At 61.1% G+C, this 24,412-nt stretch overlaps 1 protein-coding gene across 1 annotated transcript; it reads right to left on the bottom strand.

The window, feature by feature from the left end:
* Positions 1 to 1,042: 1,042 nt before the first annotated feature.
* On the bottom strand, positions 1,043 to 18,213 carry KCNK3 (potassium two pore domain channel subfamily K member 3). The gene is made up of 2 exons (XM_074861234.1): positions 17,819 to 18,213; positions 1,043 to 3,681 (listed from the first exon to the last, which is right to left on the bottom strand). Exons 1-2 carry the CDS (start codon positions 18,099 to 18,101, stop codon positions 2,801 to 2,803), a joined length of 1,164 nt encoding a protein of 387 aa, XP_074717335.1. The 5' UTR covers positions 18,102 to 18,213; the 3' UTR covers positions 1,043 to 2,800.
* Between the last annotated feature and the right edge of the window lie 6,199 nt (positions 18,214 to 24,412).

Here is a 24,412-nt window from a genome sequence, read left to right as displayed (position 1 = left end):
GGCTCAGACCAAAGCTCCAGCTGGGAAGCACTGGAGGCAGAGGACAGGGGGATGCCTCCACCCCCTCCAGCCGCACACCAGGGCCAGGAGGGAAGGATAACAGAGGGACCCAACGCCAGGGAAGCACCCAGCCCCCCCGGCACTCCTGCATCCCCATGGGTGCACCCTCAGGTAGGGCTGAAGCAGCTGCTCGGATGAGCCGCTTGCTCCATCAGGTGCCGCCAAGACTGATCTGCTCTTCGCAGGCTTAGCTTTATTAGATGAGCCGGTGGCTCCTGCCTGGCTTTGGAGGGAGCAGGTTTTAGCCACTTAAAGGCAGGAGAGCAGCCCAGAGCTCTGCTGGTGGCCCCAGCCACGGAGGTGGCATGTCCCCCCCATCCATCCTGGTGTGTCCTGGCCATCAGCGATGCCCAAATCCCCTCGGAGGTTTGGATCCAAATGCCCAACACTGTTCAAGGCACCCCCAGCTCTCCTCTTTGTGCGTCTCCTGTGCCTCAGTTTCCCCACGCGGCCCAAGATGGGAGGCTCAGCCCTGTCCCCCCTGAGTCACACAGGACATCGCGACTGCTTGCAATTGTTAGACGATTCTTGGCTGTGGCACGGACCAGAGGGAGGTCTCCAGCCTGAGCGAAGGCCGCAGAGATGCTGCTATGGGCGAGAGCAGGAGGGATAAAGCTCTGCTGGGTTTTGGGGGTCCCCTCCAGCCTTGGATCAGTAGGTGATGGTGGGTTGGAAGAGGTTGGGGAGCCCCGAGGGGCTCTGCCCTCCCCAGCAACCCAAGACCCTTCTCCCACTGTGCCCACCAAAGGATGCTGCAGCCCTGGCAGAGCTCGAAGCTGAGCGTCTCCTTTCCTCCCCTCCTCTCCCTCATCCATGGGAAAAGTCAGGAGAGGGGCAGAGGCTTGTCCTGAGGAAATTCTCACACTTCCCGGTCTCTGCAGCGCAAAGGCCACGGTGTGGAAAGGTCCCAGGGATCTGGGACCCTTCTCTCCCAGCCCCTCGTCCTCACCCAGCGCCCCAGGGAAGGAGCCGAGGTGGTGCCGAGGTTTGAACCAGCCTTTATTTCTCTCTCTAAGGAAAGTAACTCAGCGGTACAAATATACTTTGGCATGAGAACCAGAGAAACCTTGCCTGGGGGGAGTGTGGTTCCCCGCGGGTGCCCTAGGATGAGGAAGATGCAGAGAGTGAAAAGAAATTCCCCGGAGTCATCAACAAATTTCCCCCACGACTCCTTTCCGATAGATATTTATAGATTTCTATAGATATGATGATAGCGTCATTTATAATAAATATCCTCTCTGGTATCTAACAGTATGTACAGGTTGTCAAGTATTAGAAATACATTGGTTTTCTGTTAAAAGGTGAGAAAAGAAACAGGCGGGCTGGGTACCTCAGCTGTCCCCAGAGCTCCCCCCAGCACCCCTGGGGCTCAGAGAGGGGCCAGTGCATGTCACGGTGTCCCCCAGTGTCTCCGCTGGCGGGGGGACAGCCTGTGATTTGGGTGCTGGCAGGGGGGATCGTGGTCCTGGGGGCGATGGGGGAGCTCCCCGTGGGGCTGGAGGGGGGCAAGGAAAGAAGTTTTCATCCCCTTCTTGCTGTGACGGGGGTGGCCGTGCTGGAGGTGACCCCCCGGGGATGTCCTGGGTCTCAGACGGGGCATGCCCCGGGAGCGTCCCCTCCTCTGGGCTCAAGGTGTTAGGGTGAGATGGGGCGCGGGTTGAAAGGGAACCGGTGCAACCCAGGAATGTGAAGGAGAAGAAGGGTGAAAAAGTCTTATGATGCCCCAGGTTGTCCCCAAAAAAAGCTCCCCAAGGGTAACGGCTCCGGCCTCAGGGTGGCCGGGGTGGGGGGAGGATGGAGATGGGGGTCCCAGGGGACCGCGCTGCCACTGCCCCTCGTCCTGCCTCCCCGGGATGGCTCCGAGCTTTCTGCTGCCTCCCCCGGGGTTGCCCAGCTTTGCCCATCTAAAAAGGGTTAAAATAACCCCCTAAAGCTGGCGGAGAGCTGCCCACCAAGTCGCGGCAGGCGTTTTTTGGCAGCCTACGTGACTCACGGCTTGTTTTCTCGGCCGCAGGGGCAGGCTGATGTGCGCAGTGATCGAAAAAGCTCCATCTAAGCCCCTCTTAGCCTGATTTACCCGCTGATGCGTGCTCGCCTTCGCCGAGGCATCCCTTGCTGCCTTCCCCCCGGGGCAGCCCCATGGCCGGAGGAGGCAGAGGATGGAGGGGACCAACTGGGACCCCCGTGGTGGGTGCCGGGAGCCTCATGTCCTCCTCTGCCACGTCCCACGAGACCTCTGGTGCACACGCGGTCACACCGTCCGGCTCACAGCCACGGCTTCGCACGCTCAGGCTGCCATGGGGCTGCCCCCGGGGCCGTGGGGGGGTCCCCAGCCGCTTGCGCAGAGGTATGATGGGGGGAGGTGTAGGTCTACCTACCCCCCACCCCATCAGGTTAAAACACTCTCCAGCTCTTCAAGTTTCACATTTTTGAGGAGTGGTTTTGCAAAATAAAATAAAAATAAAATAAAATTAATTTAAATTAGAATAAAATAAAGCCAGCAGCTCCCTTCTTCCTGTTTCAGAGAGGACCGGGGCAGCCTCGCTGCTGCTCCTACATCCCTCCAAAGTCCCGACAGAGGAGCACAGCCCCCGGCCCCCCCTTGGGGGTCCCAGCTCACTGCCTCCCCCTCCGCAGACAGACCCCCGGGGTGGTTTCCTCCTGCCGTGACCAAGAAAAGTCCTTGGCCACGGGGCTAATGGTGGGGGTCTGAGGGGGCACGAGTGAGGATGGAGAGGGGCTACACAGAGCTGCGGCGCTTCATGAGCCCCTGGAAAGCTGCCAGGCTGTGGAGACCGGTGGAGACGGAGCTGATGGCCGACCGGCGGGCATTGCAGAAGCATCTGTTGGAGGGGGTCTCCGGACAGCGGCCGGGCGAGGAGTGACTCTGCTCCACGCAGGTGTCCGAGGTGGAGAGGTCCCTGGGGATGATCATAGGGATGGAGTACTGCAGCTTCTCCCGGCTCTTGTACCACAGGCACGAGCACATGGATTGGAAGTGGAGAACCTCGGCGTAGACGTTTCGGAAGCCGCCCCCGCCGCCCCCTGCCGCCGCTGGCGCGGCCGAGGCGGCGTCGGCGGTGTGGATGCTGCTGGCTTGCCCGTTGCGGGTGAGCAGCGCCCGGTGCTCGGCATCCCGCTTCTCGTCCTCAGCATTCATGGTCATGAAACGCAGCACCACCAGGTTGAGGAAAGCCCCGATGACCGTCAACCCCGTCAGGATGTAGACGAAGCTGAAGGCCACGTACTGGGGCTTGTTCTGTAGGGCTTCATCCTTCTGCAGGGCTACGTAGTCCCCGAAGCCGATGGTGGTGAGGGTGATGAAGCAGTAGTAGTAGGCGTGGAAGAAGCTCCAGTGCTCGTAGTAGGAGAAGGCGGCTGCCCCGATGCAGAGGGTGCTGATGCAGGAGAAGAACCCGATGGTGACCATGTTGGCCATGGAGACCTCCGCCCGCCTCATGCCAAGGCACTTCTTGATGCGGTGGAGGAGGTACTTGACGAAGGTGTTGATCCTCTCACCCAAGCTCTGGAACATGACGAGGGTGAGGGGGATCCCCAGAAGGGCGTAGACCATGCAGAAGACCTTCCCCCCATCCGTGCTGGGGGCTGCATGGCCATAACCTGGGGTGCAAAGCCACAGAGCGGGATCAGCTTGGTGGTCTGAGGGGGCTGCACCTCAAACCGCTCCCCCAACTGAGTCACCGGTGGTGGACCCCAACCCTGACGGTGCCGTCCTCACCCCCAGGCACGAGGAGTGACCACAGATGGCTCTGTGGTCTGGGGGGATAATGGGGTCTCCAAATGAAAATGAAGGGGAGGGAGCGGGAGAAAGGGGAAAGCTCATGGGGAAGGGAGCTGGGGGGCTGGCGGAGGGTGAGGGACGAGGTGCTGCATCTCTGGGTTGGGGTGGGGGCAGCTGGGGAATGCTTGGATGGACTTTGGCTGGGATGAGGGCACCTTCCCCAGCCTTGGGGTTTTGGAAAATGGAGATCACTCTTCCCTGAAATACCCATCCCGTGATAGCCCGCCCCAGAGCAGAAGGCGGAGAGGTGCTGGAGATGGGGAAAATAGGGAGTTTTAAGGACTCTAAAGACAAGGACAGCTGGGTCTCCTCTGTCACCCAGCCCTGTGTCACCATGTCCCCGTGACCCACTGCCCATCATCCGGGGGCTGCCCTGGGGGCTGGGGGCCCAGCTGGGTTTCAGTTAATCTCCCACCTACACAAACCCCACACAGATGAGATGACTTCTGCCTCTGTGCTGGCAGATTATTCATCCCTAATGGACCCCAGGTGACTGCAGCTGGGCAGAGGTGGCCGAGCCCCTGTGCTGGGGAAGGTGCCCTCGCCACCAGGCACTGGGTACTCCCCTATCCCTTCCCTTTTCCTGGCCCTTTCCTTTCTCTTTTTTCCTTTTCCTTTCCCTTCATTTCTCTTTTTCCTTCTCCCTTTTCCTTTCCCTTTCCCTTTTTTCCTTTCCCTCTCCCTTTCCCTTCCTTTCTCTTTTTCCCTTTTCCTCCTCCTTTTCCATCTCCTCTTCCTTTTCCTTTTCCCTTTCCTTCTTGTTATTCTAATTTTCATTTTCCTTTTCATTTTCCTTTCTCTTTCCCTTTCCTTTCTTCTTTTTCCTTTCCCCCTCACTTTCCCCTCCTATTTTTTCTTTTCCCTTTCTCTTTTTTCCTTTTCTTCCTTTTCCTCTTTTCCCCCTTTCCCCCTTTCCCTTTCCCCTTCCCTTTCCCTTTCCCTTTCCCTTTCCCTTTCCCTTTCCCTTTCCCTTTCCCTTTCCCTTTCCCTTTCCCTTTCCCTTTCCCTTTCCCTTTCCCTTTCCCTTTCCCTTTCCCTTTCCCTTTCCCTTTCCCTTTCCCTTTCACTTTCCCCTTTCCTTTTCCCTTTTCCCCTTCCCCCTCACCAGCACTGCACACTGAGGATGAGCCCCAGAGCGGGGACTGCTGAGGGCTTTACCTCCAATGCCTGGGGCCAGGGCCCCAGGAGCAGGCAGGGGCTGGGGGACAGGCTGCCCTCAGCACAGAGCAGGCAGGAGCAGTGGGCAGGAGGTGAAAACAAGGATGGTCAGATCCTCCAAGGAGCTGGTGGGACATGTCCCAGCCACCAGCACTGCCAGCTCAGGCTGCGGCCACAGCAGCCAGAGAGAATCACCGGAGAGAATCCCAGAATCATCGAGGTTGGAAAAGCCCTTGAAGCTCCTCCAGTCCAACCATGACCCTCACACTGACCGTTCCCAACTCCACCAGATCCCTCAGCGCTGGGTCAACCCGACTCTTCAACCCCTCCAGGGATGGGGACTCCCCCCCTGCCCTGGGCAGCCCATTCCAACGCCCAACAACCCCTTCTGCAAAGATATCCTTCCCAAGAGCCAGTCTGACCCTGCCCTGGCGCAGCTTGAGGCCATTCCCTCTTGTCCTGGCGCTGGTTCCTTGGCTCAAGAGACTCATCCCCCCTCTCTGCACCCTCCTTTCAGGGAGTTGGAGAGGGCCATGAGGTCTCCCCTCAGCCTCCTCTTCTCCAGACTAAACCCCCCCAGTTCCCTCAGCCGCTCCCCATCAGACCTGCGCTCCAGACCCTGCACCAGCTCCGTTGCCCTTCTCTGGACACGCTCGAGTCATTCAATGGCCTTTTTGGAGTGAGGGGCCCAAAACTGAACCCACTCATCAAGGGGCGGCCTCCCCAGTGCTGAGTCCAGGGGTCAGATCCCTTCCCTGTCCCTGCTGGCCACGCTAGTGCTGATACAAGCCAGGATGCCATTGGCCTTCTTGGCCACCTGGGCATAGAATCACCAGAGAGAATCACCAGAGAGCATCACTGCTCTCATCAGTGCCAGGTGCCAGCCTGTCCCTTCCCTTGCTGATGGAAAAGGGGCTGTTGCTTGCTGTCCCCTCTCTGCCTGCTGTCCCCTCCCCAGCAGCAGAAGGGACACCAAGGCAATGTCACCCCACCCGAGTGGCCACCGGCTCCTGCAGCAGAGCCAGGCGGTGCATGTCAAACCAGGGTCACATCCCTCTCTCTGCCCTCAGGACAAGCATCGAGCCCTCACCCTGCCTGCCTGCCTGCCCCTGCCCTCACCTCCTGTCAGACACCTCCATCCCCCTCCCAAGAGCCCCGATCTCCCCATCCTTCGTGCATCAGCTGGTCGAGGATGGGGATTTAGGACTCAAGCCTCGAGCAGGGCCCATGGGGTCCGTCCCTTCTGACAGCTTCACTGAGCATCCTCCTGCCTGCTCCTGCCTGCCCCGCACCGGTGCAACCTCCCACAGTTATATTTAGCCCCGTTTCCCCAGGGAAGGGAGTTTATGAGCTCTCACAGTGTGTCCAAGCGTCCGTCAATCTGCCAGGCCCCCCCCTTTCCCAGCTTTAGCAGGCGCTGCCTGATCTCCAGCACGTCTGAGGCTGGGGAGGGGGAAGGTCGCTGGGATATAAAATCCAGCCAGTGGGAAGAGGGAGAGACCCCAGGAAGGTGGCAGAGAGGGTGAACCCCCAAACCTCTCTTGCACCCGTGGTTTCATCCACCGCAGCAAAGAAAGGTGTTGGAGAGGAGGGCTCAGCTCCTGGGGGTGCAGCACAGTCCTGCCAGGTTCAAGAGCTGCTCTGCTCATCCCACCGCACCTAAACGCCTGACTTTGTGGCATGCAGCGAGGCTCCCACTGTGCTCCTGCCCTCCCTGCAGAAGGGGTTCAGCATCCCTACTCCTCTCCATCTCCTTCTTCCCTCCTGCAGCCCCCCCCAAACCTCCCCGCCGGGTGGGTGTCGCTCAAAGGGGTGTCCCAGGAGGGACGCTGCCAAGGGAGAGCACGGGCAGGGTGCTCCAGGCTCCCGCTCAGGGTGCTGCAAGCAGGCAGGGAGCACGGCCTATGTCCCCAGGGAGAAAACATGACATGTCCCTGAGGAACGCGGCCGGCTCGTCTCCTTTTTAGGGCTGCGGAGGAGCAGGGGTGGATCTGGCTGGGGCTGCGGGGAGCAGGTGCAGGTCTCGGCTGGGCCCCCGGCCTGGAGCAAATCCCAGGCTGTCGGCAGCGATGGATGGTGGGGATTAACGGGGCAGCTGCTGAGGATGGGAGGAGGAGGAGGGAACTGTGCAGAGCAGAGGGGTTACCAGGCTGGAGGGGGAAAAGGGCTGGGAAGGCAGGGAGGGGGGCTCTGGGGGCTGAGCCCTCCAGGGAGGGGGTGCAGGGAGCCAGGGCAGGGCATGGGGAGTCCCAGCTGAGAACAGGGGTTGGGAGCTCAGCTGGGGTATGAAGCAGTGGGGATACCAGTTCCCTGCTGACACATATCACTGCAGTGAGCGAAAGCTGGTGGCCACAAGCCGAAGCGCACGCCAGGACCCCTCCATGCCCAAGCAGGAGCCCTTCATCCTGCTGCCAGAGCCATCATGCTTCTCCTCCTCCTCTGGTTCAGCAATGAGGGACGGTCCTGGGGTCTGTGTGCTGGGTGGGTTTCTCCACCCTCACCCCCCCATAGCCGGGTGTCTGGGTGGATGCGTGGCTGGTGTCCCCCTCCCTTACTCAGCAGAGCTGCTGCCTCTTGCCCCCGCAGAGGGATGCCAGAGCCCTTCACCATGGTCTCTGACCTGCTGCAGCTTTCACTGTCCATTGCCGGGCTGCAAGGCTGCAGGAGCCGTGAGGGACAGTGGGGAAGGGTCAGGCAACCTGGCTGATGGGGGATCTACCAAAGCATTGACCACTCTGGGGGTCTCCAATGCTTTGGAGCAGCCCCAGTTTCTGTCCCACTCTGGGATGAACCTAACTCTGGTCCTTCCAAATCTGGGATGAGCCCAACTCTGGTCCTTCCAAGCCTGGGACAAACCCAGCTCTGGTCCTTCCAAACCTGGGATGAACCCAACTCTGGTCCTTCCAAACCTGGGACAAACCCAGCTCTGGTCCCTCCAAGCCTGGTTTCACATAATAATGGAACCCCCCTGCCCATGGAGCACTGCCTCCCTTCCCACCTCACTTCCCGGCAGGTTCAGCAGCAGCCACCAAGGTCGGTACGTTCCCATGCATTTTGGGGAGAAAGGAATGACCCAACCTCATCCATAGACACTGGAGGACCCACAGCCAGGAGCACCCCAGGAAGACACCACTCTCCCAAAGCCCTTGAGCACCCAAAAGCGACCAACACCCAAATCACTGAGCCCTGAGCCCCTCCGAGCACCTGCCCCAGGCACCCCCTTCTCCTGACCCTCACAGAGAAACCCCTGGGGGTACCCCAGATGTGGAGGCAGTGGGTGGGCAGCGTGCCCTGGGCAGCATCCTCCTCCTCCTCTTCCTCGTGCCAGCCCTACATCCCCCCGCCCCATTGCTCCCAGTAAGAACCAGCATCCTGCTCAGCGTTTAACAGGCACCCATTTCCCGATGGTGATGTGAGCCCAGAGCAACCCAGTCTGTGACCAGTCCTGCCAGTTAACCAGTGCTGGGGCTGAGTCTGGGGACCCCAGCTGTCCCTCAGGCCAGGGGTGGGGACCCAGGTGACGCAGCCAACCAACGGGGTGCCCCTCAGTGCTGCCTGGGAGTCCCCCCATCTTCGCAGGGTGAGCAAACAAGCAGGCAGAGAGCAGCTGGGAAAGGCAGCACGTGGCAGCGGCGGCAGCACTAAGCAAACATGGCTCAGGCACCAAAGGGCACAGCCCTGCCTGTGCTGTGTGGGGACAGACATGTCCCGCAACACCTCCGTGTCCCCCCCTGGACAGGGGGTGAGGGCAGTGGGAAGGGACTGGTCCTGCCCAGGGACACCTCCTGGGCAGGGCAGGGTGGGAGGTGGCTGGAGCAGAGGGATGGGACCCAGGCAGTGGGTCCCTGGGGCTGGGCTGAACTCGGGTGATGCAGGGCTGGAGGGGAGCCCCGGGACCTGCAGCCCTCGGGTGGTCCCTGCCTAGTTGGGCCCCGGCCCTGGAGGAGGGACTGTCCTCACTGTGCTGCCACCAGGGCAGGTGAAGGGGCAGCCAGCTTGCCAACCTCTCATCCTGCCATCCATCCGTCTGTCCGTTCGTCCGTCCGTCCGTCTGTCCGTCCGTCCGTCCGTCCGTCCGTCCCTCCCTCCCTCCCTCCCTCCCTCCCTCCCTCCATCCCTCCATCCATCCCTCCCTCCCTCCATCCATCCATCCATCCCTCCCTCCATCCATCCATCCATCCCTCCATCCATCCACCCATCCATCCATCTGTCCACAACCCCCCCATTATTCCACCCCCATCCCCCCAGATCTTTGCCCCCCCTCCATCCAATCCTGCCCTCACCCCCATCCCCCTATTCCCCCCCCCCATCCCCCCTGCACTCAGCTTCCCCCTGCCCAGCCCAGCCCAGCAGCACCGGGGCAGGGGGCTGCCCTGGAAGGAGGGGGTGTCACCCTGGGGGGAGGGGTCACCCTGGGGAGGGGGTGCTGGGCTTGGCTGGGGACTCATGTCTCTGTGGGGTGGGGGGGACCCTGGGGTTTGAGACCCCCCACGATGCCACCTCCCCATCAGGATGGGGGGATGGAGGTGGGGGCCAGACCCTGAGTTCCCTGTGGCCCCCCCAAAACACAACATTGAGGTAACCCCCCTCGGTGCCCCCTCCCATCCTCTGCAGCACCATCTGGGTTCCTGCCACGCCTTCGGTGACCCCTCCTGCCCCCCCGATTTATCCTATACACTCGGCGGGGTCGGGGTGTCACCCCCCAAAGACCCTGGGAGCCACCCCCATCCCCACTCCCATCACAGTGCGGGGGGGGGGGGGGCAGCTCCACACCCCCTTTTCCTGCCATCCCACCTGGGGAGGGGGGAGCAGGAAGGTTTTGGGGGGGTGCAGCCGGTGCCTGTCCCCCCCCTCCCCAGGCATTGCTTCCCGCAGGCGGGAGGGGGGGGGATCAGGATGGTGTCATGGAAAATCCCGCTGCCGGCCAAGCGCCCTGTTTGTGCCGAAACTGGCAATTTTTCCCTCAGTCCTGGGGCTCCGCCAGGCCCCTTCCCGGCCCCCTCAGCCCCCCGCTCCAGCCCTCCCCTCCTCCTGCAAAAGGGGGGGGGTGCAGCCAGCCCCCCCCCCCCCCCCACTGCCCTCAGGGGCCCTGCAGCGGGAAGGGGGTACCCTCTGCGCTGGGGTACCAAGGTGGGATACCCTGGTGACGGCCACAGCTGATGCTGGTGACACCCCCGACCTGGGCGGCTGATCCTAACGTTTATTTTGGGGGGTTTTTTTGGGGGGGGGACACCCCATAACCCCATGGGACAGCACAGACCTGCAGCTGAGGACATCCCCGCAGCCCCAGTGATGGCTGAAATCCAGAGCTGAGCTGGTTTCGCAGGGAAAAGGGGCCTCCGGGGGGCACGGGGGGGGGAAATAAAATGTCATTTAAGGCCTTTTAGGGGGGATTTCTGCCCGCTCTGCCTGCACCGGGACAGGCAGGGCCGGGGGTGCCAAAGGCCCCGAAGCTGCTCAGGCCAGGACCGTGTCCCTCCCCTCCACCCCACACCCCCAGCATCCCCCCGGGAGGGGGGTGGGTGCCACGTGCTGCTCCTGCTTTACACAAAATGGGGGGTTGCTGCCAGTTTTTGGCTCAGGGGGGCGGGGGGTGGCCCCGACCCTTGGCCCAGGGCTGCCCCTGTGCAGAGCAGGATGTGGCTCCTTCCCCCCAGCTCGGCTTGGTTTGGGGAGTTGCGAGGGGTGGAGGGGTGTGCGCCAGCACCAGCACCCAGCACCATGCACAGCACCAGCACGCAGCACCCAGCAGTGTGCACCAGCACCCAGTACCACGCACCAGTGCCCAGCACCCAGCACCCAGAACCCAGCACCAGCACCAGCACCCAGCAGCGTGCACCAGCACCCAGTATCATGCACCAGTGCCCAGCACCAGTACCCAGAACCCAGCATCAGCACCCAGCAGTGTGCATCAGCACCCAGTACCAGCACCAGCATCATGCACCAGCACCCAGCACCCAGCATCGTGCACCAGTACCCAGCACCAGCACCCAGCACCTAGCACCAAGTACCAGCACCCAGCACCAAGCGCCAGCACCCAGCACCCAGCATCGTGCGCCAGCACCCAGCACCCAGCATCGTGCACCAGCACCCAGCACCCAGCATCAGCACCCAGCACCCAGCATCATGCACCCAGCACCCAGTATCATGCACCAGCACCCAGCATCAGCACCCAGCATCCAGCATCGTGCACCAGCACCCAGCACCGTGCACCAGCACCCAGCATCAGCACCCAGCACCCAGTATTGTGCACCAGCACCAGCATCCAGCATCGTGCACTAGCACCCAGCACCAGCACCAACACCCAGCACCCAGCACCAAGTACCAGCAGCCAGCACCAAGCGCCAGCACCCAGCACCCAGCATCGTGCACCAGCACCCAGCACCAGCACCCAGCATCGTGCACCAGCACCCAGCACCAACACCCAGCACCCAGCACCAAGTACCAGTACCCAGCATCAGCACCAGCACCCAGCATCCAGCATCATGCACCAGCACCCAGCACCAACACCCAGCACCCAGCACCAAGTACCAGCAGCCAGCACCAAGCGCCAGCACCCAGCACCCAGCATCGTGCACCAGCACCCAGCACCAACACCCAGCACCCAGCACCAAGTACCAGTACCCAGCATCAGCACCAGCACCCAGCACCCAGCATCATGCACCAGCACCCAGCACCAACACCCAGCACCCAGCACCAAGTACCAGCAGCCAGCACCAAGCGCCAGCACCCAACACCCAGCATCATGCACCAGCACCCAGCATCAGCACCCAGCATCCAGCATCGTGCACCGGCACCCAGCACCGTGCACCAGCACCCAGCATCAGCACCCAGCACCCAGTATTGTGCACCAGCACCCAGCACCCAGCACCAGCACCCAGCACCAACTGTCAGCACCCAGCACCCAGCATCGTGCACCAGCACCCAGCACCAAGCGTCAGCACCCAGCACCAGCACCCAGCACAGTGCACCAGCACCCAGCACCAGTCACAAGTACCCAGCACCGTGCACCAGCAGCACGCACCCCTGCGAGAACCCCCCCCCCCACACTCTTGCTCCACCCGTTACCCCCCGGCCGTGATTTATCCGCCCGCTATAAATCCTGCGCCGCGCTCGTGAGCTGCCTGATAAATATTTAAGCCGGCTCATAAATCACCCACCGGCAGAACGGGGCTCTCCCGCTCGCGTCCGGCCTCTTGGCACTAGACCTGGCAGCACCGAGTCCGAGCAACCAGCCCTGGGGCTTGGTAATTGGGAAAAAAATCCCGCCTAAACCCAAAGAAACTGGAGTTTTTTTGTCCTATCTTGGGCAATGAACCCCCCCCAGCCTCGGAGCATCTCTGCCCCAGCCCGTGGTGTTTATGCCTTGCTCTGAATCAGGCTTTGCTGGCGAGTTTAATGAGGCATCAGCTGGGAGAGGCCAGGCGGGGGGCAGGGAGGGAGCGGGTATTAATTGCTGTTATCGCTCCGGGATGGAGAGAAACCGGAATTTATAGCCTGGGTGGGAGGGGGGGGTGAGGAGAGGGAGGGATGCTCACGGAGGGGCAGAGCTCCTGCCAGTGCGGCCCAGCTCCCCAGTTTGGAGGGTCCTTGGGCTAAATCCCATGGGAGAGGACATGCACGATACCTCCCCACCCTGCCACGCCACAGGTTTGTTGGACCCTCCCTGGGAAGAGGTTCTGCCTCCTCAGCGGTGGTGCTGAGCCCTGGCCGGGCAGAGTGCTGCGTCCACCACCCCTAAAACACACACCGAAGGGCTCGGGGACGGCTCCGGTCTCGGTGATACACCCCGTCTCCCCATTCACCCTCTTGGTGCTCATTCCCTGCGAGGATCAGTTGCAGAAGTGCATATGCCCTCATTAGGTTTCAGAGTGAATGCAGGCAAAGGTGGCAGGGGGTGGCCTGATGTCTAACTGGAGAGGGAAGGAGAGTGGTCCTGGCTTCCTGGCGCTGCTCTCTGACAGGTCCTGTGGCTCAGCAGCACAACTGGGCCACTCAAATGAACCCCCACAGCGACACAGGAGCCGCCGGGCTGGACGGGGTGGCTGTCCTGAGGAAGACCCCGTGTGTCCCCAGGGGTTGAAAGGGGTGAGGTGCTGCCTGGGCATCACCTCCCGTAGGGGTCTGGGCTGAGGGGGGAGGAACCCCAGCCCTGGAACAGACTGGTACAGTTTTTCCCTCCAGCACGTTAACTCTGAAACCTATCAAAGGCATGTTCGTAGGTGCCAATGTTAATTTCCACTGCTGGCCTTTTTAGCAGGCACGGCTAGTAGAGGACGGGAACAGAAATGTTCGGGGGGGGGCAGAGGGAGTGGGTCCCCCCTCTGTGGCCTGGAGTGTCCCCAAGTCCTTCCCCCTTCCTCTATTCCCGGACTAAGCCCCCAGGCATGAGCAGGGAAGGGCTTCCTGCTCGGAGAGACCCCATGGATGCGACGGGTTGGGGACAGGCACATTGTCACCACAGGAGACAGCCCGGGGACAAGGAGGGGAGTGACTGCTGGGCAGACCAGTGCAGGAGAGAGGGTCAGGGGGGAGCCGGTCTCACCCCGGGGTCTCCTGGCTGGGGCAGAGTCCCTGCTCCCTTGATAAACAACACGCGGGGAGGGAGGAGGGCTGTGACAGATGGTGACACCGCGGTGGCATCCGTCACCTGCCCTGGCCCACATGGCCCCTCGCTGTCGAGGGGAGGAAGGGGGGGTGTGGGGGTGTTTTTTGGGAGTGATCCAGCGAGAGCCATCACAGCCAGTCCTGGTGCGGGGACAGGGACTGAGGGGACAAGGGACATGTCCGGCTGATGGTGACACCCCGCGAGGGGACCCTGGGGCTGGTGGCAGATGCTCTCTGTCCCTGCCCGCCCTCGCCCCCGGCTTTGCAGGGAGTTGGGGGGCAGAGGGTGACGGCAAATCCCTGTCCACCTCCGTGGTGTTTTGGGGGTCCCCGGGCGCTGGGGCAGCTCCTGGGGGGGTGGGGGGGGCCACACCCCACTGGCTGCAGAGCTGAGGGTGACCTCAGGGAGCGAGGAGAGGGCTGGGGAGCAGCACTGGGAGGGCAGCTCGCCTCTTGGCTATTTTCCCAGATAAAGGAAAAAACGAAAAAAACCCCAAAATGTAAGAAAAACTTTCCAAGTGGGACCCGTCACCCTCCCGGTTTTCCCTCCTTCCTGCCCAGTCACAGCACCAGGATCTCAGCCGGCACCGGGGCCCCGGCATCCCGATTGCTGTTCCCGGTCCCCAGCTGCAAGAGGAGCTTTACAGATTTCCTGGAAATTTCCTTTTTTTTCCCCCCACTGGAAAATCCCATTTCATGGGAATAATGGGATTTTCTTTCCTCTCTTGTGGCTTTTGAGGATTTTGCTCTCTTCACTGGTGCACGCTGGGCCCGTTCGGCAGCACCCGAGCTCCATTGCAACGGGCCAGCTAAAACTGCCTTCAAAATCATCAGATTTTGGTAAAAACAATATTTATGTCCGTGCCCCTCCCCGCTACACACCCTTGGAGGTCGCGGCGAGGCTGAAGCTGCTGGGAGAGAAGGACTTGACGCCCACAGAGCTGTAAAGCCCAGCTTGGGGCCGTTCCCTCTGCATTTCCCTCCCACTCCACACATTTTTCGGGGTCCGGGTGTCATCGCCCCAACCCCAGAGCGACCTCCGAGCTCCCGCATCGAGCCCAAAAGGAGATTTTAAGGTTTGAACCCGCAGCCGCAGCTGGTAGGATGCTTTCCTGGGGTGTAACGCCTGCGTCGGGGCTCAGCCAACCCTCCTCCATGCCGGGCTCCAGGCAGCTGCAGGCAGGGCAGGGGTGCAGGGTGTTGTGGGGGGAGGCAGGGCAGGGCCCCCCCCAGCCTGCCCGCAGCCCGGAGCTGAGCCCCGGCCTCCCAGGACTGTGCACACCAGCCTGGCTTTGTCTCCCTCCTCCCTCACTGCAGCATCCTTTGTGTGGGCTGGCGAGACGCCGCTCGCTCCCGCTCGCCTCCCGCTCGCTCGGCTCCCCACCCCCCGCGCACCCCCTTGCCCGCTCCTCCTCCCTCTCACGTCAAACATAAGCTGCTTGTCTTCACTTTCAAAGCCTTTCCCAGCTGCTCCCGCCAGCCGGGAGAGGCCAGAGCCTGGCTCCGCTCAGCCCGCGGCTGCTCTGACATCCCATCTCAGCCCCCAAAACCAACAGTCACCCCAAAACCCCTGTCTCAGCCCCAAAAAACAGTGGCTGCTTCAACATTCCCATCTCAGTCCCAAAAACCAGCTGCTGCTCTGACACCCCCATTTCAGCCCCTGAAACCAACAGTCACTGGGGATTTTGGGGCCCCAAAAATCAGTGGCCACTCCGACACCCTCATCTCAGCCCCCCAAACCACCAGCCGCCCCAAAACCCCCATCTCAGCCCCCAAAACCAGCGGCTGCTCCAACATCCCTGTCTCAGCCCCAAAAACCAGCAGCCACCTCAACACCCCCATTTCAGCCCCAAACAGTCACCCCAACACTCCCATCTCAGACCTCCAAACCAACAGCCACCTCAACACCCCCATTTCAGCCCCCAAAACCAACAGCCTCCCCAACACACGTCTCGTCCCCAAAAACCACTGGCCACCCCAACACCTGTGTCTCAGCCCCAACAACCACTCCAACACCCGTATCTCATCATCAAAACCCAACAGCGTCCTCAACACCCGCACCTCATCCCCAAACAGCCACCCCAACACCTGTATCTCAGCCCCGCAAACCAACAGCCACCCCAACACTCATGTCTTGTCCCCAAAAACCAACACCCCCATCTCAGCCCCCAAAACCAGCGGCTGCTCCAACACCCGCATCTGCCAAACAGCCACTCCAATGCCTGTATCTCAGCCCCCAAAACCAACAGCCACACCAACAGCCACATCTCATCCCCAAACAGCTGCCCCAACACCTACATCTCAGCCTTGGGAACCAACAGCCACCCCAACACCGGTATCTCACCTCTAAAAGACAACAGCCACCCCAACAGCCACATCTCAGCCCCCAACAGCCACTCCAACACCCGTATCTCACCCCCAAAAGCCAACAGCCACATCTCAGCCTCAAACAGCCGCCCTAACACCTGCATATCAGCCCTGGGAACCAACAGCCACCCCAACACCTGTATCTCAACCCCAAAACCCAACAGCCACCCCAACAGCCACATCTCAGCCCCAAACAGCCACCCCAACACCTGTATCTCACCCCCAAAACCCAGCAGCCAACCCAACAGCCACATCCTGGCCTCAAACAGCCACCCCTACACCTGTACCTCACCCCCAAAAGCCAAGAGCCACCCCAACACCTGAATCTCAGCCCCGGGAACCACCAGTCACCCCAACACCCGTGTCTCAGCCCTGGTGCCCCCCCCCCCCGCCAGCCCTCCTCATGCCTCCAGCTTCTGCCTGTATCTCCCCGGGTGCTGGCCAGGGCCAGGCCAGCCACGTGCCACCCTGACTGTCCCCCAACTGTCCCCCGACTGTCTCCTGACTGTCCCCCAGCCCTCCAGGCCCTTGCTGGGCGCTGAGGATGGGGCAGTTTGGGGACCAGGGGACAGTGGGTCACCCCAGACCACCCTGAGCACCGACACTCCCCTTGTAGGGCCAGACACATCCCCTTGTGTGTGTCCCCCCCCACCCCGGACTGGGGGGGTCCCACCAGGCTGTCACCCGGGAAGGGCAGGAGATGGGCTGAGAGGGGACCCTGTCCCAGGGGACCTTCCCCCTCCTCCTCCTCCTCCTCCTCCTCCTCCTCCTCCTCCTCCTCCTCCTCCTCCTCCTCCTCCAGGGAAGGGGTCAGCCGAGGAAATCGCCTGTTCACAGCCTCACTGTGACCCCCCCCAGCACCCGCTGCCCCCACAGTCCTACTGGACTCTGCACCACCCCCCCCAGAACCTCCCTGCAGGGTTGGGAAAGGAGGGTCCCAGCTCAGACCCCCCCTCCCCCGGCCCCCCCCCCAAGCCACAGAGGGGGTGGGAGTGGGGTTGAGGAGCCCCAAAGTGCGGGGGTCCCCAAAGCTGGGGGACGTGCTGGCGGGGAGCCCAGAGGCTGCAGGGATGGGAGCGGGGGGGGACCCCAAGAATGGGGAGTCCAGAGACCACGGGGATGGGCAGTTTCGCCGGTCCCCGGGGACAGGGGCGACACCCGATGCCTCGGGGATGGGCGCGACGGTGAGGGTCCGGCCAGGGCTCTGGGGCTTGGGGAGAGGGGCTGGCGAGTAGCCCCGATACCGGGGGGATGGGCGCGGGAGAGGGAGGGGGGCAGGTCCGAGCGGCGGCTTCCCGGGGCAGCGGAGCCGCGGGAGGGTCGGGGAGCCCTGACGCTACGGCCATGGGCGGTTTCAGGAGGATCCGGGTTGGGGTTTCCCGGTGGTGGAGGGAAGAGTCGCCCCGATACCGGGGGGTGGGCGCGGGGGTGTGTGTGTGTGTGTGTGTGTGGGAACGGGCGGAGGTCGGGCGGAGATTTCCCGGTTGGCGGAGGTGGGTAAAACGGGGATGGGCGTTTTGGGGAGGGTGCTGGTGGGGCTTTCCCAGGGGTAGCTTGGCGGCCGGGTCGCCCCGATACCTCGGGGATGGGGCGGGGGATGCGGGTGGGCGAGGAGGCGAGCGGGCAGGTCGCCCCGATACCTCTCGGGGATGGGCGGGGGATGCGGGTGGGCGAGGAGGCTCGAGAGGGCAGGTCGCCCCGATACCGCGTGGGGAAAGTCTGCACGGTGCGGGAGGGGTCACGGGCGCCGGTATCCCGTGACGGGGAAGCGGGGAAGGGTCTCCGGGAACATAGGGAAGAACCGGGGCGGGGGGTAACCGGTACCTATAGTAGTGATGACGGTGATGGCGAAGTAGAAGGAACCGGCGAATTTCCACTGGACGCCGGCCTTGTGCGGCTTGAGCTTGAGGACGACCCACTCGAGTTCGCGGTAGCTCTCGGCGCTGAGGTTGTACTTGTTCTTCAGCTCTTGGCTCTTCGCCTCCAGCCGCCGCCGCTCCGCCGTTTCCTCCTCCGACTCCAACGCGTCGAAAACGGCGGCGCCCACCAGCAGGTAGGTGAAGGTGCACATGATGAGCGCCAGCGTCCGCACGTTTTGCCGCTTCATGGTGCGGCGGCGGGAGGAGGAGGAGGAGGAGGAGGAGGAAGAGGCGGCGGGGCCGTCTGGGGCATGGCGGCGGCGGTGGCGGCGGTGGCGGGCCCGGCGCGGCTCGGCTCGGCTCGGCGCGGCGGCGGCGGCGGCGGCGGAGCGGGGAGGGAGGCGGGGGGCGGTGGGGGGGTGGAGGGGGCGGGTGGGGGCGGAGCTGTCCTTCAGCACCACCGCCCCGCCGCGCCCGCACCGCACCCGGACCCGCAACCACCGGCACCGGGACTAGAACCCGCGCTTGGACCGGGACCCGGACCCGCAAACCAGCGGGACAGGGAATCGAACCCGCAGACCCCGGGATCCGAAACCGCAGCGAGACCGACACGCGCACCGGGACCGGGACTCGAACCGGCAACCACCGAGACCCGAACCCGCACCGGTACCGGGCCCGGGACACGCACCGGCACCGGGACTCGAACACTCAGTCACTGGGACCCGAACCGTCACCGGTACCTGCACCGGGACACGCACCGGCACCGGGACTCGAACCCGCAACCACCGAGACCAGAACCCGCACCAGTACCGGGACCGGGACTCGAACACTCAGTCACCGGCACCGGGACTCGAATCTGGAGCCACCGGGACCCGAACCCTCACTGGGACCGGCACACGCGCTGGGCCCGGGACTCGAACCCGCAGCTACCGGGACCCGAACCCGCACCGGTACCGGGCCCGGAACACTCGCACCGGCACCGGGACTCGAACCCTCACCAGTACCGGTACCGGGACACGCACCGGGCCCGGGACTCGAACCCGCGGTCACCGGTCCCGGTCCCGGCACACACTCCCGCACACACGGACACCCCCGCGCGCAAGCCCCGGGCACGCCTGTGCACGCGCTTGTACACATGTGAACACGCGTGTGAGCAGCCGCACACTCACCCCCGGCACACGCGTGCAGTTGTGCCCCCTCGGCCAGGCCTGGGTGCACACTCGTGCACGTGCACACGCGTGTGCACACGTGTGCACACTCACACTCGTGCACGCACACACACGCACACGCGCACACCCGTGTGCATGCCCCCTCGCCCACACTCGCACACACGCACGTGCACACGTGTGCACACACACACGCACTCACACTCGTGCACAGACACATGTACACACCCATGTGCACACACACCCCCTCGCCACACTCACACATGCACACTCGTATGCACACGTGTGTGCACATACACGCACACACACTCTCGCACACACACACACGTACACACCCATGTGCACACACCCCCCGCCCACACTTTCACACACACACTCACACACATATGCACACGTACAGGCACTCACTCCTGCACACACACACACGTGCACACACACACACGCTCATGCTCACACTCAACCACACACACGCACCCACCCATGTGCACCCCCTCACCCACACTTGCACACACACTCGTGCACACACACACATGCATATGCACACCCCCCTTGCACACACACTCACACTCCTGCACACACATGTACACACCCATGTGCACATGCACCGCCTCGCCACACGCACACACTCACACATACACACACGTGTGCACACGTACATGCACTCACACTCGTGCACAAACACACGTGCATGTGCACACACACACGCACATGCACACATAAGGGCACACATACGCTCACACTCAAGCACACACCCATGTGCACCCCCTCACCCACACATGCACACACACTCACACACATGTGCACACACGTGTGCACACACACATGTACTCACACTCATGCACACACACACGCGCACACGCACACACACTCACTCGTGCACACACCCCCACACCCATCTGCACACCCCCCTGCCCACACTTGCACACACACACACATATGCACACGTGTGCACACACACATGCACTCACACTCACACACACACATGCGTACACACATACACACCCATGTGCACGTGCATCCCCTCGCCCACACTTGCACACACACTTGTATATGCCTGCACACACGCACTCACAGTCACACAGTGCACATATTTACACACACATGTATTGACACAGGTATTTACATGCACACACACATTTACACACATATTTACATGCACACACATATTCACACACATTTACACACACATATTTACACATACACATGTTTACACACACATTTACACACACATATTTACACATACACATATTTATACACACACATATTTACACATACACATATTTATACACACATGTATTTACACACACATATTTACACACAAGCACGTATTTACACACATATTTATGCACACACATATTTACACACACAGATTTACATGCACACACATATTTACACACACAGATTTACACACATATTTACACACATATATTTACATACACACACGTATTTACACACACATATTCACACACACACATATTTACACACACAGATTTACATTCACACACATTTACACACATATTTACATGCACACACGTATTTACACACACATATTTACATGCACACACGTATTTACACACACATATTTATACACACACAGATTTACACACACATATTTACACACAAGCACATATTTACACACACAGATTTACACACATATTTACACATATATATTTACATACACACACGTATTTACACACACATTTTACGCACACACATATTTGCACACACATATTTACACACACATGTTTACACACATATTTACATGCACATATTTACATGCACACACATATTTACACACACATATTTACACACAAATATTTACACACACACATTTACATGCACACACATATTTACACACAGATTTACACACACACACATGTTTACACACACACATATTCACACACACACATTTACACACAGATTTACACACACACATATTTACACACACATATTTACACACACAGATTTACACACACACAGATTTACACACACGCACGTGCCCCCTACCTGCCTCCACCTGCGTGGCCGCTCACGCCTGTGCACCCGCCCCCCCGCCGTGCATCACGCACACACGTGCACACGCACACGCGTGTGGCTGCACGGCCTCACACCGCCGAGCCCCCAGGCACGCAGACCCCGCGCTGGGGGCGGGGGGGACACCCAGGGTGACCCCACGCCCGCGTTGTTCCCACCCCACCCCATCCCCGGGGACACCATTCCCAGCTCCATCCCGCTGGGAGATTTTTTGGGGAGAAAGGCCCTGAAATCAAAATTCCCGGGTGGGAGCGGGGCCGTATCCTTCCGCCTGGAAAAAGGCCCGAGCTTGGCCTGTGCGTGTGACCCCGGGGACATGTTTTGTCACCCGCTGACACCCGAAACGAGGAACAATTGTTCATCGCACATGTGCTGGCACCTCAACCAAGCTGCCGGCAAGTGGTGACACGTGTCACCCCGCCAGGACACCCGCGTCCCTCCGCTCCCCGGGGAATCGCTGCGGGGCCTGCTGCGGGGGGGTGGGACTCAAAAATCCTGCCCCAACGGCACTCGAAGGCAGGTGACAACGCCAAAATTATTTATTTTTGGCAGGAGTTATTTAATGTCACAGCCTTGGCTCTGCCCTGATGTCCAGATGCAGGGGGGGGACACACAAAAATCCTGCCCCAACGGGGCTCGGAGACGGGTGACAGTAATTTTGTCATGAATTATTTAATGTTGTGGCCCCCAGCTCCACCCTGATGTCCAGATGTGGGGGGACGACACAAAAATCTTGCCCCAACAGGGCTTGGAGGTGGGAGACGGTGCTGAAATTATTTAATTTAAACGGGAATTATTTAATGTCGCAGCACCCAGCTCTGCCCTGATGTCCAGATCGGGGGGGGGGGGGGCAAAAATCCTGCCCAACAGGGCTTGGAAATGGGTGATGGTGCCAAAATGATTTAATTTTGGTGGGAATTATTTGATATCGCACCCCCAGCTCTGCCCTGATGTCCAGATGGGGGGGGACACACAAAAATCCTGCCCCAACGGGGCTCGGAGACGGGTGACGGTGCCAAAATTATTGAATTTTGGGGGGAATTATTTAATGTCGCAGCCCCCGCTGCTGTGGCGCAGGGCACGGTGCTCCTTGCTCACACCAAATTGACACCCAAGGGACCTTCCCCCATGGCGGGGGGTGACGCCCTCGTGGTCTCCCACCCGTGTCCCCCCCCGCCACCCCCCCAGGAATATTTCTGTTTGGTTTTGGGGTGACAAAGGGCAGGGGGGCAGGAGAGGAGGGAGCCGGGGGCTAGTCTGGCCAGGCTACACTCGCCCATGGGCAAGTGCATCCAGTTTGCATCTGGTTTGTACCGGTGAAAGGAAAAGGAGGAAAAAAAAACAATTTTTTTTTTTTTTCCAGGAGGTGAAGTGTGTAAAAAAAGCTGAAATACCTGTCACGCAGGAGGCAGAGCGGTGATTTCTTTGCCGCCAGCAGAACGTTTCCCAAATCTGTGGCTCCTTCGAGCATCCGCGCGCTTAATCGCCAGGTTGTGCCGAAGCGGGGTGGTTCCTCAGCTGGAAAAAAGCAAATTTATTTTGGGGAAATTTTGCTGGAAAAAGCAAAATTATTCTGAGGAATGTTTGGGAGGATTTCTGCAGGGAGGTGGAGATCCCAGAGCGGCTGGGCATGGCGGGGTCAGGCGGTAGGGACAGGCCGGTGTCACCCTGGGGACGGGCGCTTCACCCCGCCGCCGGCCTCCTGGAGGGTGCGGGTGGCACCCGGGTGCCCAGAGGGGACCCCGGCACCCCCTGATTGCTCCTTGTGCCTGGAAATTAGAGCTGGAGCGATGATTTATGGGTGCTCTGCAAGTGGCTGCTCAGCGGTGCTGCGGCTCGTGGGGTGCTGCAGATCGTGGGGTGCTGAACTCACAGGGTGCTGCAGATTGTGGGGTGCTGTGCCTGGCTGGGTGCTGCAGCTCATGGGGTGCTGTGGCTCATAGGGTGCTGTGGTTCTTGGGGTGCTGCAGATCATGGGGTGCTGCAGTTTATGGGGTGCTGCAGATCATGGGGTGCTGCAGATCACGGGGTGCTGTAACTCATAGGGTGCTGCAGCTCGTGGGGTGCTGAACTCATGGGGTGCTGTGGCTGGCTGGGTGCTGCAGCTCATGGGGTGCTGTGGCTTGTGGGGTGCTGTGGCTCTCAGAGTGCTATGGCTTGCAGGGTACTGCGACTCATGGGGTGCTGTCACTCTTGGGGTGCTGTGGCTCTTGGGGTGCTGTGGCTGTCTGGGTGCTGTGGTTTGTGGGGTGCTGTGGCTGGCTGGGTGCTGCGGCTCTCGGGGTGCCGGTGCTTCCCCAGCACAGCTCCGCTCCCCGCCAGCCGGAGCGGCGAGGCGTGAGCAAACACAGCCCAACACAAGCTGTCGCCGGCAGCTGCCGCGTCGCCCACCATCGCAGCCTGGGCCGGCTGGGAAAAGGCAGAGGCCACCTCGCCTTCTGGGGAGCATCCAGCTCCCCGAAACGCTCGCTGCTCCCTACTGAGTCCCTGAGATGAGCCCCAGCAGCATCCTTGGCCACCACTCGCAGACTCTCTCCTGCCCTGGGTGGGTGAGGTCTGGCTCTGGGAAGGGACTGAGCTCTCTGCTTCCAGGGAAAATGGAAAAGGGGAGCAGCCCCGTGAGGGGGGAGAGGGGCTGGATCCTTTCCCAAGTCACTGCCCCCCCCCCAGCCACTCCAGATACCACTGAGAGGAAGAGGATGGTGTTAAAGGGGGCCTGAGGAAGGGGAGCAGAGACAGACCCTGCCTGACTCCCTCTGCCGGAGTGAGGACAAGCAGGGTGGGAGCAGAATCTTCATTTCTGGCAGCAGACTGGTGAGGGCTCATGCAATGGGCCCTTGGATTGCCCTGACAGCTGCTCCTCCGCCCCAGCACTCCTGCTCCTCCATCCCTGCTCCCCCTTCCCAGCACCCTGCTCCTCCATCCCATCTCCCTGATCTTCAAACCCTTCTCCATCCCAACACCCCACTCCTTCAACCCATCTCCCTGCTCTTCAAACCATTTTCCTCCATCCCAGCACCCAGCTCCTTCATCCCGGCACCCAGCTCCTTCATCCCAGCACCCTGCTCCTCCACTCTGCAGCTCCAACCCTGGTCCTCCATCCCAACTCCTTGCTGCTCCATCCCACCTCCCTGATCTTCAAACCCTTCTCCTCCATCCCAGCACCCTGATCCTCCAACTCTGCTCCTCAATCCCAGCACCCTGCTCCTCAATCCCATCACCCTGCTCCTCCAACTCTGCTCCTCAATCCCAGCACCCTGCTCCCTCAACCCTGCTCCTCCATCTCATCTCCCTGCTCTTCAAACCCTTCTCCTCCATCCCAGCACCCCACTCTATCCCAGCACCCCACTCCTCCATCC

This window comes from Strix uralensis, chromosome 3, assembly GCF_047716275.1.
Source record: "Strix uralensis isolate ZFMK-TIS-50842 chromosome 3, bStrUra1, whole genome shotgun sequence".
Lineage (NCBI taxonomy): Eukaryota > Metazoa > Chordata > Aves > Strigiformes > Strigidae > Strix > Strix uralensis.
Note: the sequence above shows the minus strand (reverse complement) of the source record. Positions and strands in the feature narration are given on the sequence as shown.

Excerpts from the sequence above, each read along its gene's own strand:
- KCNK3 (XM_074861234.1), bottom strand. The coding sequence starts at position 18,101 with ATGAAGCGGCAAAACGTGCGGACGCTGGCGCTCATCATGTGCACCTTC. Across the intron at positions 3,682-17,818 it reads CACCGTCATCACTACTATAG|GTTATGGCCATGCAGCCCCC; the intron begins GTACCGGTTACC and ends TTTGCACCCCAG.